Below are 18,014 nucleotides of genomic sequence, written 5' to 3'. Positions count from 1 at the left end.
CGATGCAATTGGATTGTTGCACCAACGATTATTATTATTATTATAGAATGTTAGTATCATATTAACTGGGGCACAATAGTTCTTCAAAGACGCGGTGCGACTTTCCCTTAACAGAGGTAACTGAGCACAGCATGCATCAAACTACGACTTTTCGAAAGGTGTTTCAACACGCAATATGATGGTAATATTCATATCTATTTCAGTTACTCGCACTGCTGAAGTAAGAAGTTATTTTCACTTCCGAGCCCGGTTTTTTTATTTGCTGGTTTCAGTGAGGGATCTTTTGGTTTTGAAGATTTATAATTTTGACATGAAGAAACCTGAGTGTGGAACTGCTAGAAGTGCCAAGAATCTGTTCGTAAAACCGAGGTGTAAGAGTGTTGATGACTGGGGTCATCTGATAGTATGCGTCGGATATTGTATCGCGTTATCAATATTAATTATATTGGTTATTTTAAGCAGAACATATTATGAAAGTTATTTTAGATCCTTTCCTACTTAAATTTCCGGCTATTTAATTTGCTGGATTCGATCGTAGAGGGAGGATTGCAGTTTAGAGTAATAAAAGTCTTTGAGTGACCTGAAGAGAGGCCTCTGGCAGTTTCTACTTTAATTGACCATGGGTTTACACCTTTCGTTACCGCAAAGTTAATCAGGCTAAGAATTTTCCGATGGTCAATTGCCCAATAGGCTGGAAACCGTTGAAACCGTGTTGAGAATCGCCGAATAACTCTTCAGAGATTTTAAACGTGATCCTCAATGTCATGATTTTGCGTTATAGTCTCCCATTGAAATGAAAATAAGTATCCGTTTTTTTGAAGAAGCAGTAAAATTCTGACGTATTAGGAAAGGAAGGAAAGGAAAGGAAATACATATGATTCTATTTCATTTTCATAGTTGTAAATAAAGGTGTCATTTCAATGGACTATTTAGCTGCTTTATGTTCGTGTTAATTTGGACAATAATTCAGTTTGACGTTGGATCAAGTCGCAGATCGTTACTCTATTTTGTTAGTTGGATTTAAGAGGATTGATTGACCTGCGACCTGCTGATCAATTTCAGATAATTATTACGATTTATCATTACCTTTACTCATTGCTTCACTTCCTTTTTTTTGGTTTTTACTTTTGTCGCACTCACTAGACGAAGGGAAGTTACACATACGCTAGAGAGTCTGCAATATACTTTTGGACGCCCAAATATTTGAAATTTTAGGCATTGCAAGAGAGAGAGCCTTCCTTGAGTGGTTGTTCGGCCGAAGCAATAAGAATTTGAATCGTAGATTGAATGAGTCCCTGCGCTTTTTCCTACTTTGGTGAATTCAAGGTTTTAGTTCCGTAACTATGTCGTTGGTGAACTTCGCTAATGGCTATAAAACTTATTTTTCTAGAGTTCACGCCAGTTAACAATTTCACAGTAATGTAGTTCTTGAGCTACTTGTACTTTGGTTTTTTTGTGTTTTTTTCTCAGGTTAATCACGTAAAAATGATGATCTATAAGGTATTTTAAGGCACTGACAAGATCCTTGCTGTTAGCCTTTTATACAGATTGGCGGTGACTTGAAGTGAACTTTTCGTTCCGAAGGAACGGAGTTTAACGAAAAAGTGGAAATTTGACTGGCGAAGATAGCGTAATAATTTGCAGAACTTTGCATTTTAGCTGATATTCCACTCATGGGATTGGACTGCAGGCGGCGGTTTTTAAGGTTTTGTGGGTCCTTCTCTCATACGCATTTTCTCAGAAGCAGTTATACGTATTGATAGGTGGGAAATGTGGATATCCTCGCCTGCAGCGAGTAACATCGCTCTATATTCAATTTCAGGAGGAGTCTCCATACATGCAAAAGGGGGCTGGGCATTTTATCAATGAATATAGCCATGTGGGCTATCAAATAAAAGATTTTGATCAGTACTTTCCAACCCTGTGATACTTGATGCAAGGGGAAAGGCAGGGACTTGAAAGTGAATATTTCTTCGACTAACTCGGCCTCAGAATTAATAATAGAGCATGATATTAACAAGTTTGGTGGAAATCGCACTATTATTAATAAAGTGGTGATAAGTCAAATTTGTCGCTTTTGTGCACATTACTACAATTTTAGACTCCGAATATCTGTATTACACTAAAGTGAAGAATCTAGCATACGCCACTATTACACTATTTATTCTTACATAGAAAATACGCAAGACCGTTCATACGTTAAGCACCAGGCTTCTGATCTTTGACTTGTTTTTAATTGCGATGGTAAGGTATCTCGATACCTTCCTCTGTTGTGTGAACAGCATTAATAGAAGATATTTAGCCTGTTACGTTCAAACACCGAAAAAGGAATCTGATACCCCACCCCCACCCATACAGTACACTCTATAACTTTTAAAACAACAATTTATCCACAATTGATTAGATAAATCATATGTAATTCTATTCGAAGGATTCTTATAATCCAATAGGCATTCTTTTACTAAACTAGGCTAATCATTACTAAGAATATTTTGTAACAAGTCAGGAAACCACAAAAGCTTCACGCTTCAAGTACGAATGGTTTTATGTATTTCTTAGTACGTAGCACTTAATATATGCATATACTATGCGAGAGTGTCCACTTTCAGGCGATATCGACATTCATAGTCTTGAATTTGCAAAGAAGCAACAACTTTGACGTATTATAACCTTGTTTATAATAGTGCGATTTCCACCAAACTTGGTGAGATCATGCTCTATATTATAGCCTACATCACTGCAATTTCGTGGTGCTAGGATGACCTTAAGGGAGGTTTTGCAGACAATTACTAAAAATTATAGTAATATACTATTAATAACTTTATTTCAACAGATATCGGTACAGAAGGTATTTCGGAGCCCAGGTACCATATAGTGGCAGCCTTCCGATTTTTTCAGATTTTTCGATTGGGAAGTTTCTGAGAATGTCCCCCTTAAAGAAATGATCACTTTCAACCCCCCGCACTCCTTTCTAACAAATATCACAACTAAGACCGGCTTTGAAAAGTACTAACCGAGATCTTTAATTTGATACCCCACATGACTACTAGATGAAAAAAAATGTGCACCCCCTCTTGCGTATATGAGGACCCCGCCCCCCTTAAATTCGACGTAAAAGGATGTAACTTACGGTATGCGTGAGCGTTCGCAGTTCCCACCTTTCTACCAAATTTGGTGTCAATCGCTATAACTGTCTCTGAGAAAAATGAGTATGACAGACAGACAGGCAAACAGACAGTAAACCGATTTTAATAAGGTTTTGTTTTACACAAAACCTTGAAAATGAATTTCACCCCAATAAATATCCAAGTAAAATATATTTTCCAACCATTTTCATTAAAAAAAGCTCTAATTTACTTACTCGTTCAAATTGAGATAACTCGGAATTCTACTTGACACCTTCTACCAGGTCAAGAGGAAAGGCTTACCACATATGCTTTACTACTTTGCCCGATGGATGGGTCCACTGCAGGGTAGCACCAGCTTGGGCTCAAAATGGCAAACCATTTGCGCAGGCTGATTTTAACAACAATCTATCACACATGGGTTGAGATTAATAGTATTGATTTATTTATTTCCTAGCTACTTCCTAAAAATCAATCAAATTTTGGACCATTCATTCATAGTGGCCCTTTTCTCCTACTACAACATAGTTTAGGATCATTTATCGGTGATTAAAAGCGCATTGCTTGCATAAGAAAATTACTACCCACGTTCCAAAGACACTGTACAACACAATGACTACGAGGGCTAGGAAATGAATGTAAGAAATCGAAAATTACAATTATTCTTGCGAACGTTATCCGCAATAAAAGGCAAATTACTACACCGCATGCTGGAAGAGTAGCAACTGCGGGAAAACAAATAATTTCGTTTCTGTAAGCCGCATCATTTAAGGGTTGGAACATTGTCAACTTAGAAGTGAGTTAATACCCACCGAAAATGGGGTCGGATTATCATTACGTACAGCTGCGAGCTACATACGAAAGTAGAAATGAAATGGAGTGTACCGTGAGAATTGGCAATCTTCTCACGTAGCTTTCTTAGAAGTTCCAGCATTTTCTGTAGACGTACTGTGCCTATGATAACAAAGCCAACAGACTTTCAACGTAAAAAGGAATAGATAAGTTGATGAACAGAACATGCATTTAAAAGGATGCAATCGGCAAATAATCATAAAATACATGAAGAAACATTTTGAAAATTTGAGAAATCTAAGTTCCGCTCAGCAAATTCTACTTTGTTCACTTCTATATCCGGCCAAGTAATGAAGCAATGCGTCACATCCTTGGTAGCGTCTAAACCGTTCAATAACAAATTTCATCTTGATTGACAAGTGTTCTAGTCGGCTTGCTTGAAAGAAGAGACCCTGGTGATAGCACAAAATATAGTATATTAAGACGATTGGTTGCGTTGGCTACCATTTCTTCGTAAAGAACAACGATTGCGATGCTGGTCACTCTACACGATTGAACCCATTTTCCAACATTCGCTATAAGTTCTTAAAATCTCATGGTGAATATGTAATAAAAAAAACCTCTAGAGCATTCCAGGCAGGAAACGGAAATGGTTTGTAGGGACATTTGATGGACGATTTCAAGGAACCGTCTGCTTATAATTCTTCAGGAAGTAACAGCTAAATTTAACTATGGCCGGAATTTGGAAGTGTTTCTTTCCCGCGTATTTTCAATTGAGTTGGATAAAGCGGCTAACCTGCTTGGAGCTTTATGAACACTTTTATATTTCACTTTATGACGTGATGTCGTCCGCAGGAACTCTCAACCAACATCTCCTTTGAATACTGAATATATCGTAGAATATTTTAAATTTTCCGGTACCCAGCGCCAATCTGCAAGCTCGCACCATCCCACCAAAATTGGCATCCCATCATTATCAATCATCTGGTAACCCATTCATGGCATAATTCCAATCATTGCGACGCGGCCAGAATTTGAATTTCATGCAATACCATGTCGCGCCGTGCCTCAGGTAATTTAATTTACCTTTACAGGTAAATCGCGACTGCGCGGCCAGCATAAATTCATGAATGAAATCGAGTGGCGATGACTCATCGACGCATAACACTACCGCCAACGAGCAACGCCGTGCATACTTGAATGAGCCGCCCCGAGTCGAGGCTTTGGTGCAAAGGTGAATTACTCGCGTATGAATGGAAGAATAGATGAATGAATGGATGACGACAACCGTGAAAGACTGCGTAATTGTGGGCCGCGGGTGAATTGCAGCAGCGGCAACTGCCGCGTGGGCAAAAAGCGGAAAATCGACAGACAATCGAAATCGGATGCAGTTGCATTTTTTTCACTTGGTCGCCCGGTTCCGTTGTTATTTATGTGGAAATGCGCATGACGAAGCTCAGTAATAGAAGCCTTGCACAGGTAGTAGGTGGATGCATGGCGGTCGCGTTTGATTGTACTATACTCGTATAACGTAGTTTTGAGACACATTCGCGGGAAAATTATTATTTTCCGCGTAACGTAGGTTCCGCTTGTCTTTGTTGATCGGAAAAAATGTTTGAGATAAATTGGCTTTTCAGATTTGGCCTTGTGTTTTTAGTATGGAAAGCTCTGATTAATGAAATATGATGACAGACAAAGGCATCCGGTTCCTGGTTGTTGCAAAAACGAAATACAACACTTAGTTGAAGCGATAAAAGTGTAACCAATCATCCTATTTCCCTAGAAGGAAAAAGAATGGGCAGTACACTAAGATGATTGGCTAACACGTTTCTTATAGGGTCTCTCTTTAAATACCTTTGAATATGTTTCCCCAACTTGAAGAACCCTAGAACTCCAATGGCCATATTACGTCAGGTGTTAACAAATTTAATCAGAGAGGATTCACTGGAGATGAGGATGATGTAGAACCTTACAAAGTGTGTTTCGAATTTGGTCCAATATAGGCTCAATTTTTAGACTGGCCTGATTTCTTTTATGAGTTTGCGACTGTGTAACAGGGAAGTCGCAAAGTTCACACATGAAACACTGAAATTATGTACCCACTGACATATTAGACATAATATGGAGGTCGTTCAAAAAGTCTTTAGAAAAAATAGTGAAACTAATCATCTTGACTTTTTTAAGCAGTTTCAAAAGTAAAAGTTGGCGATGATCTCCTCGTTCATCATAATCCTTTGCCGGAAGAATTTGTTTAACTTCAAAATTAAAACAAGTCGGGAAACCGGACTTGACGCTTCAGGTATAAAAGGTTTTGTGTTTCCCTATGTGAGAAGCATAACGTAGTTCTCCATTGGCTGATAGCATTGACCCGAGATATTTAAATCGCTCAGTTCTGAGCAAGTTACTGCCATTGCCAGAACTGAGCGATTTAAATATCTCGAGAGGCAAGTTACTGCCATTGTCAGAACTCAGCGATTTAAATATCTCGAGTCAATGTTATCTGCCAATGGAGAACTGCGTAATGAAATTGCTTCACGCGTTAACGCAACCTGGATGAAGTGGCATTCCACAACTCTATAGTTCTGAGTGTTGGCCGTCTTGGTAATGGGGGTTGCATTGTACTGGTGCGCTGCGAGAGAGTCGTTTTCGGATATAAAGGTTTTGTATTCATCTTATGTAAGAAATTTCAACGCACATTTTTCTATCGGTATATAGCTACAAATCCAACATAATCCTTCATATTTTTCCAAACTACGAGACATACGTACATATTACAGCCATAGATACACCCTAAACAAACAAACTGCCTATTTCCGAATACTGTACGCATATATGCACGTATATAAATTGATCGTACTCATATTTCCGATTTACTTCTTATATCTATTTGAATTAGGCACTACCCGCAAAGTTCATTAGCACGCATATATTATATACCTACATGCACACATGTCTGGCTGGCAAATAACTAAAAAAACTAAAACAAAATAATTCTTTTCCACCCAATTCATACGAACTTACTTCGTTCGAATTGACATGTGATGATGACGTCATGCAGGTTGTAGAGTGCACGAAATTCACAAAAAATTGTAAAGTTTCACCTCCTATAACTTTGTTAATAATAATTGGATTTTCTTCAAACCTGACCAAATTCATTATACGCATGCCAAATTTTGTACTTCTAGGATGAACATAAGGGGGGTGCCGGGTAAATTTCTAAAATGTGGAAATATACTATTATTAACTTTATTTGTGCAGATGTCGGAACCGGATATATTTTGAGGCCTAGATTTCGTAGAGATGCGCCACTGTGATTTTTTTCAGATTTTTCGGTTGGATAAGTTCTGAGAACGAGACCTGTTACACATTTTGGGGGTCATATTTTGAGCACTCACTCCTCTATGTTTCACCCAATATCAAATATTGCACCAGTTTCGAAAAGTACTAATTGAGACCTTTCATTTGATACCCCACATGGCTACATTCTGTGAAAAAAAATTTGCACCCTCCATTCACATGTATGAGGAGCCCCCCCTTAAACTTAACACAAGATGGCACCACTTACTGCATGTAAAGGGAACACCAGATTCCATACTCTCACCAATTTTCGTGACAATCGGTCCAGCCGTTTCCGAATAAATCGGGTGTGACAGACAGCCAGACAGACAGACGGACAGACAGACACCGTCTCGATTCTAATAAGGTTTTGTTTCACACAAAACCTTAAAAAGGGTCAGAAAGCCAAATGAAGCAAATCCGATGAGCACGGTGGATGTTGTATAAATTCAAGCTTTAATTCCATGATTTGGGCCATTGAAATCGATAATGGAAAATCTTTTCCTTTTCAAATGAGAACTTACTCTTGATTTATGCGATCAACTATTGTGATAACGCATAACACTGTCCAATTATTGTTTTTCCGTTTAATCGATATCCACAATATGTGTAATACTTACCTTAACAAGGAAGCATTTGAGGTTGATTTCCTTAGAAAAATGTCCCTTATCTATATCTAAGCCGTGAGTACATGACCCGGCACAACACAACACTGGCTCTACAAAGTCAACCATCGAGTTCGCAAGTTTCTAAGCGTCTCTACCCGCCCTGTTGTTGTTAAAAAATGTTTCATTCGACTTGATCTCGGTCAAGCTCTTGTTGGCTTTCTCTCTCTCTCTCTAAATCCCTTTGCTATACTGGGTATACATTCGTTTATATTTTGATATATCTCTTCAGTGGTCCACAAATACCGCGCAGTCTAAAAGTTCAAATAAGTAAGAAGTGCAAATGTGTAAGCTGGAAATGACAATACCACGACACTTCCACTCTTTAACTATCGGACATAAAATAGTATTACGGAGATGAAGGACGGCTTCCTGCATTGCAGGAGGTGCTAACAAAACCTTAAGCCACATATGCTGAGGGTTGTGTGGTCAACGGGGAGCTTGACCTCCAGTATGCGAACTCTGAATACCTTGAGCAACTTCACTTTGAAGCAAAAACCTTACCCTGGCGTTCGAGCAAGCGAAAGTGGATTACTCCTGGGACCAAGATATGGACTCAACAAATAAAAGCACAAGGCTTTCACTCACATTCGCTGGCGGAGAATTCCGCCTGAGCTAGTAGCTCTAGTGTCTAAGCAGAAGTATCTATACAGAAATCTTCCGACTTTAAGAAATAATGGATGGCCTGGTACCTCTTCAGGCAGCCCTTGATTAACTTCTTTCGTTAATTTCCGAGCTGCTCCACAACATATGCCTTACACTGGCATCGCAGCTTATTAGCAGGTAGGCCTCCTTTGCTGCGATGAGAGCTCTTCAGTAGAACTCTAGTGTATCTCTGCTTCTTTGCTGCTTGCAGTTGTGGATATTCTTGTCAACTCTTCTTTTTGGGGAACCCCCGAAATCGTCGGTTTCAGGTTAACAGTACTATCGCCACCATCATAGCGAAGAAGGCCAACCTTTTAATAAGCTGCAATGCCAATGTAAGGCATATGCTTTAAAGCAGCTTGGAAATCAACGAAGAAAGTCAATCACTCTTTGACTTTATTCTTGAAAAAAAAAATCCTATCACGGTGCAATGGGTAATACAGCAACTTTCGACCTTCCCAACTCGGAAAACTGGCAATTGGGACCCTTCATATCACCTTACCAACCGACAATGGACTGATTGACCAGAAATCCCCTCAGATCGCAATTGGATACTTTTCAGTCTAAATCTCGCTGCGGAGGCCTCCAATCGACCTTTCCCCACTTCCCTTCCAACCCTTTCAGAGACCCCAGGAGGATCGATTGCAGAAATTTTTTTTAAGCTGTTAAGAACCAAAGTCTTCGGTACACAAATTGGCACTATTAGTACGATAGTCATAGGTCGCAACCCCGGAAAAGACTTTCAAAATCGCCTTGAAAGTCTCGTGCAGAAAGTAGACATTGCCTCCGTTTTGGAACAGAGATCTGTCCAATCGCAGGAAGGTGACTTAGGGAGGCCCCCAATATCTGCTACAGATACAAACACTGGCAGCCATACAAGGACTACCTGAAGAGGTACCAGTCCCTCATCAAGACTGCCAAGACGCCGTCCTGGTTGCATTATTGTCAGAACATTGAATGCACCAACGAATCAGCAAGACTCAGTAAGATTCTGACTAAAGAACATAGGAACCCATTTCTTAAAGAGTTGTGGTCGGAATCTTCTGCTAAGACCCTAGAGCTACTAGTTCAGACGAACATCTCCGCCAGCGAAGAGGAATGTGAGTGAAAATCTTGCTTGGAGGTTATGCAGCGCTAATCTGGTGAGATTATCAAATCGGTATTTACCGCGGATAAAATCAGCCGAGATATAAAATCTTCTCATACTCTGCAATTCGCATTGCCAAAGCTGTGGAGAGAAAGAGGAAGCCGCCAAATTAGAAATGAAATCTCGACTGCTTTAGCAAAGGAGGGTTCAATTTCACGCGTGACAGCACCAGAACCAGCAATTGGGATGTCAGTCAGTCAAAAACTGGGAAAAAGCTTCCCATAATGGCAGATGGCTGAGCCATAATGCTGCTAAACACATCAAACGTTTCCTGTCAGAACCAAACAAATATACTGCATTATCCTGTCAAAAAGCAGGAGGACTTGCATAAAAGTTCTGGACATTCTGACTGGCCAAAATTCATTAGCTGGGCATATGTTCAGAATAGGAATTCTCCTTTAGACCCCCGTCTAGTACAATGGACCACTAGAGTCCGAGTGCTCAAAGGTTTTGCCTCTTCCCCGCCTCAAACACACACACATGCACCCTTCGTGAATGCTATGGGCTCCGAAGATCTGGCTTGGCTGGATCCTGCTCCCTTCCTCTTACGACAGCAGCAGGAGTTTGCGGCTTCAAAATTATAATCCCAACCTCAGATTTAGCACACAGCGCAAATGGAAATATCATGGGGCAATGTTAAACCACCCTTAGGGAAAGAGCATTTCTTCCTAGTTGTTTCTTCATATCAATCGCGTTGTCCGAGTCTAATATTCGGTTTTGCTGGCATCAATTTGCTTTATATGGTTTTCTTTTCGGGGACTAACAAGAAAGCAGCGATGGTAGTTTTGAGTTTTATTCCGTTACGTGCTAGACGCAACGGCCAAGATGTCCCGTGCCGAATTGCCCAATATAGCCACTGAATTAGAGCCCTTAAGAAAATGTATGTAGATGATGGGCAGTTCCTGCCGAAAATTCAGACATTTGGGCATTGAAGCGACATTTTACAGTCACCTATTGCATGCAGGATTTTGGAACACACTTTGCGATACTTTTCGGCCGCATATGGTCACCACTTTTGTATGTGTATGTGTCTTCCCACAAGTTTTTTTAGTAAAATTTATGCACAGCAGAAGGAAAATATATTATTGATTTTCAGCATAAAGACGTTAGGTAAACTGTCAGGATCGCGACTACCACTGGCGTCAAGGTTGCCAATGAAATATTCAACTCAGGAAGAGTTCAGGAGGGTTTTTGCAGCAGATATGGGGTAGGCTACACCAATTCGGGGGAGGGACAGGGGTTGCACACCGAGGATTAATAATCGCAAAGTACGGGGAGGAGGTAAGTACGCAAGGACTTGGGAAAGGAACCGACGTAACAAAGAAGCAAGTTAATGAGTATGGTATAAATGGTGTCGAAGTATTGATCGCATGTTGAAGGAATAAGGATAAGATCCCAGTTAATAGTCGCCAAGGTTGAATTCAAACTTTCGAAATTATCCTTTCGAAAGACGAACACACAAAATCGACACTTTTTTTTTCATAAGAAAAAAATCTAAAAGTACCTCATAATATGTATTGATTGATCCTGCTAACTGCTTTTTAATAAGCATTTACTAAGTTGCCAAAAAAATCGGGAAAATATCGTCATATCACCCACTACAACTGTATATAACCCCTTAAATTACCTGCCCGTCTGTCTATTACTACCATTCTTCTCAGGAAAGTTGCCAGTTGCAAAATGAGTGATAAACAGTATTACAAATCGCTCACTTAAATTACAGGGCCATTTTTAGAAACCACCTAGATGGAAAATCCAGAAAACCATGATTGCGTCTGTGTCACATCTCTGCCTCTACAAATTAACCCTATTCTGACTTCTACTCAAATAAGGTTTATAATCACATTTATCTACGAGTGTATATTTGTTGTAATATAGACCATTGTAGCATCATCTTGGAAAACCTAATATTATTAATAAGATGGTAGTAGTTAAGAATTGTCTGTTGCACGTGAGTTTACTACTCCTTATATTACGAGCACCCAAATATTTTTACATAAAAAACCCACGAAACTTTTCATACATAAAGCCCCAAACTCCCAGTTTTCAATTAGTTTTGAGATCCGTTTGCGTAACTGAGTTAACTTTTTCTTAATTTAATTATAATTGAGTAGAGAATCTGATGTGATAGGGTTTTCCTAAAGTTAAAAAACCAAAAAAAGATGTTAAAATTGCAACAGTGTGCATTTGCCATATAATGACTTTTAAAAAATCGTCCAGAGGCAGGGAATAGGAATCGAGTGATGTGACGATAGGTCTAATACTTTGAATGATCCACTTCCCACTTCCCATTTGCTCATCGAACACAAACAATGATTAATTCAATGTCACTGGCCACCATATTTCGTTATAAATAAGGGTTTTTTTAAATGGTAATAACAGAGGTACTGACTAAAGAATAACGCAACCCAAGACCCTCAGATGATGATCTTGATGGAAGAACTAAAAACAAAACTTTGAAAACAGCTTCGAGCAAATATGGAGGTTACCAGAACCACAGTCTGCGCATTGTACAATTGAGAACTATTCAAAGAAATGATAAATAATCACATATCCGGTAAAAGCTTCATTTTTAATGCACATTTATTTATATATTTTATGTTGGGAGAACAACTACAGAATCTTCTTCTTTTCATTTGTTAGCTGCATATTACATGAAATGCTTTTCTCAAATGTTCAATAACATATCCCAGATACGTGCCACAGAATGCTGTACATATCATATTCTTGCTTCCTTGTGCACGTCCATACATCGACAATGCCTGGTCCTTGTTCCTTGCAGTTGTTGTGCTCCATGTTCAACGGTTTAAGTCAAACACATTTTCACTGGCCAGCAGAAAATTTATAGCTCGACAAAATAGGAAGCGCATTTTCCCGTAAACATGCAAATCTTCAGAAGTTTAGATTGTACAAAGCAATGCGCTTCTGCTGGATTGACATAGTTTATAAGAAGACTTTCAAGACAATATTGACTTTTCATCCTTTCATTAACTGCAAGCAAACTGTTTAATATTCACAACAAGGTCAAACTATAGAAGACCAAAAGATGTTCGTGTGTACAGCAGTTTTTTGCAGCCACTGCAAGAATTGATGAAAGTTTATCTTTGAAATACAAACAGCCGCTCCTTGGTGTTTGTATCTTATTTTTGGTTTCCATCACTTCAACTAACACAAAAGGCACTAACTTAGATGACCTCCGGTCCAAGATTCTGTATCTTGATGCACTCAAAGATACGAATAAATTCCTATTCTGTTGAAATGCAGTTGAAAATGCAAATCGTGTATTTTTCTCCCAGTATCTTTTTAGACTAGTTTTCAACGCCAATTGAATATTGTTAAATATCCTTAATAAAGGAGCATTCATGGCACGCTTGTATTTGGAGGATAAGTAAGTGTTTTTGTGGTTAACAAAATTTCATGAAAACATTTTCTTTTACTTTTACTTTTTACTTTTGAAAAAAAACTTTTAAATTTAAACTGAAACTTTCTTTATTGTACTCACCTCAATGAATGTCATAAAAATGATAAAAAGTGGAGGTGGACAGCACGAATATTTGTCGGCATAATATTTGCGATCTCGCTCTTCGGGCAATATTTCGATGGCGATAGCTTGTACCATTTTCTTGAAAAATGGTGGCTCCTCTAGCATAATATGAAAATCATTTTCGCTACAAACTTCGCGATCACGATGATGGACGGCACATTTAAAACTCCGAGTACGTTTCCCACTCATCTGAAAGAAAAAATAGTGACGTATTAACAATAATTTAGTATTAATTTATGAATGAGAACAATAGACAGAATAATTCAAACTACATAATGTCTTCAGAGAAGGAAAAAAGGTAATCCTTTGCTTAAAAATAAAATGAGAGAAAAAGGCTAAGAAACCAAGGTTTTTGTAACATCGATATGGCATAATGTTAGTAGAGGCGAAGCAATCCGTCAAACTAGTTCAGAGTTCAAAGACGTTCCGTACCAAGTACCAAGGAAAGTAGCATCGCCTCTTGCGTATATAAGGGCGCTCCTTTCCAACGGCTAAGGTAGTGGTTGCCTTAGAGGATCCTGTTGGAAATTATACAAGAACAATATTTTACAGAAAAACATCTGAATGATCCTCGGTATCGGATGCAACATTGAAAAAAAAGAAATGGCAGAAGATACGGAGCATTCTACAACCAGACTAGGAAGAAAAGATGTTGAATTGAAAGTAACTATTAGATGTGTAAAAATGGCTGTTCATTCGGTTGTGCACAGGTTAAGGCGGATCTCTTCACGAAGTATCTAAAAATCTAGCGTCTACATGCATAACCCCAGCCAGAAAAGCCGTTGATTGCCCAATATACCATGTAAAACTTAATAAGCTGAAGACAAAAATTGAAACAAATGTGCATCCTAAGACAGCTCCTGGCTATGAACTTATTACAGGGAAAATACTGAAATAATTGCCAGAAAAGGATCTTATCAAATTATTACAAATAATTAACGCAGCTTTCAGTTTAGAATACGTTCCTCGACAATTGAAAGTAGCGGAAGTTATAATGGTCTCCAAACCAGGGAAGGCACCAAGTAAAGTCCAATCATATCGATCAGCATCGCTACTCCCTACTACGGTCAAGCTATTTGAAAGGCTTCTCTTTAAAACACTGGTGCAAATCATTGTGTATCGAAACCATGTTCTACCTCACCAATGCGGTTTACTCGAAAAGCATTCCGCAATCCAACAGGTATACAGGAACACGAATCCCTATCAGATACACTAGGAAAAAAGCAAGTGTGCTCAACCATTTTTCTCCATGTCGCCCAGGTGTTTGATAAGGTATGACATCAAGGTCGAATGTATAAATTGCATAAGGACCACAGAAGAATTCTTCGAAATCATATACTCTGAACTGGAAAAAAACTGCAGCTGGTGTACCGCAAGCAGGCTCTTGGGCCCAGCACTGTTTCTTTTGTATACGTATGATATACCTTGCCGCGAAGAAGCCAAAATAGCGACATCTGCGGACGACACTGCTGTCCTTACCAACACTACCAGAAGCAGCTATTGCCAAATGTGTACAATGGACCAAGAAATGGAAAATGCTTCATTCGTAATGAGGATCTGTATAAGGACCTGAAAGTGTAACTATTTAGAGTAGTCATCAAAGACCAAGCAATTAAACATTGCGACTGGCTATGATCATATGAAAATAACGAAATCCGAAAATTGACTGATGTCTCTAGTATAACGAGATGACTAAATTGAGTAAATTCAAATGACTTACTAACAGAACGGCCCGCTAATGTGTCGGCACATCGGCAGCATGAACCACAACCGCAGTGCAGGATAAAGGATGCCTAATGGTATAAGCTACTGAGGAGCAGCCAGTTTCTCAGCGAAGCCAACCGAAGTGATGGGGTTGACCACAGGGTATTTTCCCAATAAAAACGAAACTTAAATTTGCAATTGCTGAATGGCTAAACCTCATTCGCTCGCTTGGCGTGACGTGGTTTTAGTGGGTAAATATGCCACACTCAAACCCTGAGGGGATTTCGACCTCTGGAAACAAAAACTTGCTGCAGACTCGAAACGCCAGTTATTAGCCGACTAAAACAAATTGTAGTCTGATGGGGCAGTGTCTGGTGAATGTGGCGGGTAGGCTAACACCTCCCAGCCAGTTCGTTTCGCATCCTTAAACAAATCAGAAGCACGGCGCTTCAGGTATTGATTTTTTTATGTAGAAGCGTTTGGGCACACGCTAGTTCCTTTAGTAGGTCGTATGTAAGTATTATATATAAGTTGCATATACCCGATATTCAGTTCGACGTGGTACTAACATTTTATCTTTTAGGGGGGTAGTAATTTGATGCAACTGAGATATTTTCGACCTACCATAACTATGTTAATAAAAGTAAGACTTCCGCCAAACTTCCCAGTATGCCGCTCCAAACTAAACCCTATATAACTGCAATTTTATAGATCCATGATGAATTTAAGGGAGGTTCGCTGTAAATTTTCAAAATATAATAATATACTGCTACTAACTTTAATTGAGCAGATATCGTTCTGAGAACGAGTCCTTCAAATAATCGACTCGTTTCGGACCCCCACAATCCTCTTTTACGTATATGAGGACCCTTACCTCCTCCGCTTAAGTTCGACGAGCAGCAACAGGTGTAACCGTTTCTGAGAAAAGTGCATGTGACAGATAGACAGTGAACCGATATTAAGGTTTTGTTTTCAAACAAATCCTCGCCGATAAAAATGCCATAAACTAACGGCCAATACTATCAATAAGGTCCGAATACTCCTTGAGGCATCTCGGTGTTACACGGACACTATGTATAGTAACTCGTCTCTCTTTTCTCAAAAGGGTTTGTTACCGTCTTCGGTGGAATTATACTATGCAGCCGCATTTTTCTTCTTGATGGCTGAAGTGTGTAGATGCCCACAAATAACACAAACGCACCGTTGAACGCAGTTTATTTTTCTAGACCAAATTCTTGACAATTCTAATATTGGACACAGCCATTTTTTACGAAACACTTCTACAACAATTCCTCCGTGGAGTTGATAGCATATGTTACTCATTGAATTCAGTTTCCCCTTCTTAAGTTTGGCCCATCAACCTCGAATTCGACTCGATGAGGAAGTTCATCATGATATATATTGTTACATATTTGCCATCTGCAAACCTTCATTTTTAGGGTTTTGTGTAAACACAAAACCGGTTTACTGTCTGTCTGTCTGTCTGTCCGTCACACGCATTTTTCTCGGAGACGGTTATAGTGATTGACACCAAATTTGGTAGAAAAGTGGAAACTGCGAACGCTCACGCATATAGTGAGTCACATCCTTTTACGACGAATTTAAGGGAGGGTCCCCATACATGCAAAAGGGGGGTGAAGATTTTTTTTTCATTAAATATAGTCATGTGGGGTATCGAATTAAAGGTCTCGATTAGTATTTTTCCAAGCCGGTCTTAGTTTTGACTTTTGTTGAAAAGGTGGGGAGTGCGGGGGGTTGAAAGTGGTCATTTTTTTAACGAACCCATTCTCAGAAAAAAAAATCAGGGGGCTGCCACTATATGGTGCCTAGGCTCCGAAATACCCTCCATACCCATACCTGTTCAAATAAAGTTAATAAGAGTATATTACTATAATTTGCAGTAATTGACAGGAAAACCCCCCTTAAGTTCACCCTAGAGTCACAACATTGGAGCAATGTAGGCTATAGTACAGAACATGATCCTGCAAAATTTGGTGAAAATCGCACTATTACTAACAAAGTTATACTAGGTCAAAACTGTCGCTCCTCTGCAAATTCACGACTATGAATGTCAATATCACTTGAAAGTGGCTATTTTCACATAATATATGCATATTTTACGTGCTACATGCTAATGGGACAAATGCACACTCAAATCTCTTTATAAAAGAAATACACAAAACCTTTCATGCCTGAAGCGTCTAGCTTCCGGTTTCCCGACTTGTTTATAAATCTACTCCGGGTTCCATCCCTTTTAGTATCACTTTGTTGCTGCTGCGTTAGAAACTTCGTAGTTTTTGCACAGCGTTTTTGCGCAACATGAAGACGCAGCTGTAGAAATCCTGCTTTCTGTTAGCAGCATATCAGACATTGCTTTTGTTTAATGACGTCATATCATAATTCAGGAAAATAAATAAAATTTATTTGCATTAGATGTAGATCAAAACTTTCATAACTATAATTTTCTAACCTTCCGGGAAAAGTTCAATAAGAAAAACTTTAAATTAAGCCTAAGTCAATTTAAAACGTTTACTTGAATTCAAGATTCATCACCATCAACGGCGCAACAACCGGCATCCGGTTTAGGCCTGCCTTAATAAGGAACTCCAACCACCCCGGTTTTGCGCTGAGGTCCACCAATTCGATGTCCCTAAAAGCTGTCTAGCGTCCTGACCTACACCATCACTCCATCTCAGGCAGAGTCTGCCTCGTCTTCTTTTTCTACCATAGATATTGCCCTTATAGACTTTCCGGGTGGGATCATCCTCATCCATACGGATTAAGTGACCCGCCCACCGTAACCTTTTGAGCCGGATTTTATCCCCAACCTGACGGTCATGGTATCGCTTATAGATTTCGTCGTTATGTAGGCTACGGAATCGTCCATCCTCATGTAGGAGGCCAAAAATTCTTCGTAGGATTCTTCTCTCGAACGCGGCCAAGGGTTCGCAATTCTTCTTGGTAAGAATCCAAGGAATACATGAGGACAGCAAGATCATTGCCTTGTACAGTAAGAGCCTTGACTCTATGGTGACACGTTTCGAGCGAAACAGCTT

The 18,014-nt window shown here is 39.3% G+C and overlaps 1 protein-coding gene across 4 annotated transcripts in view; it reads right to left on the bottom strand.

Moving 5' to 3' along the window:
* The window catches only part of LOC119649061 (protein rhomboid), a 429,203-nt gene that overhangs the window by 18,861 nt on the left and 392,328 nt on the right, over window positions 1-18,014 (bottom strand). For all 4 annotated transcript variants that reach the window (XM_038051045.1, XM_038051047.1, XM_038051046.1 and 1 more), the window contains one exon: window positions 13,213-13,443. In XM_038051045.1, the coding sequence (XP_037906973.1) occupies window positions 13,213-13,443 (231 nt within the window). The remainder of the gene's footprint in view (window positions 1-13,212; window positions 13,444-18,014) is intronic.

Source organism: Hermetia illucens, chromosome 2 (genome assembly GCF_905115235.1).
Source record: "Hermetia illucens chromosome 2, iHerIll2.2.curated.20191125, whole genome shotgun sequence".
Classification (NCBI taxonomy): domain Eukaryota; kingdom Metazoa; phylum Arthropoda; class Insecta; order Diptera; family Stratiomyidae; genus Hermetia; species Hermetia illucens.
Note: the sequence above shows the minus strand (reverse complement) of the source record. Positions and strands in the feature narration are given on the sequence as shown.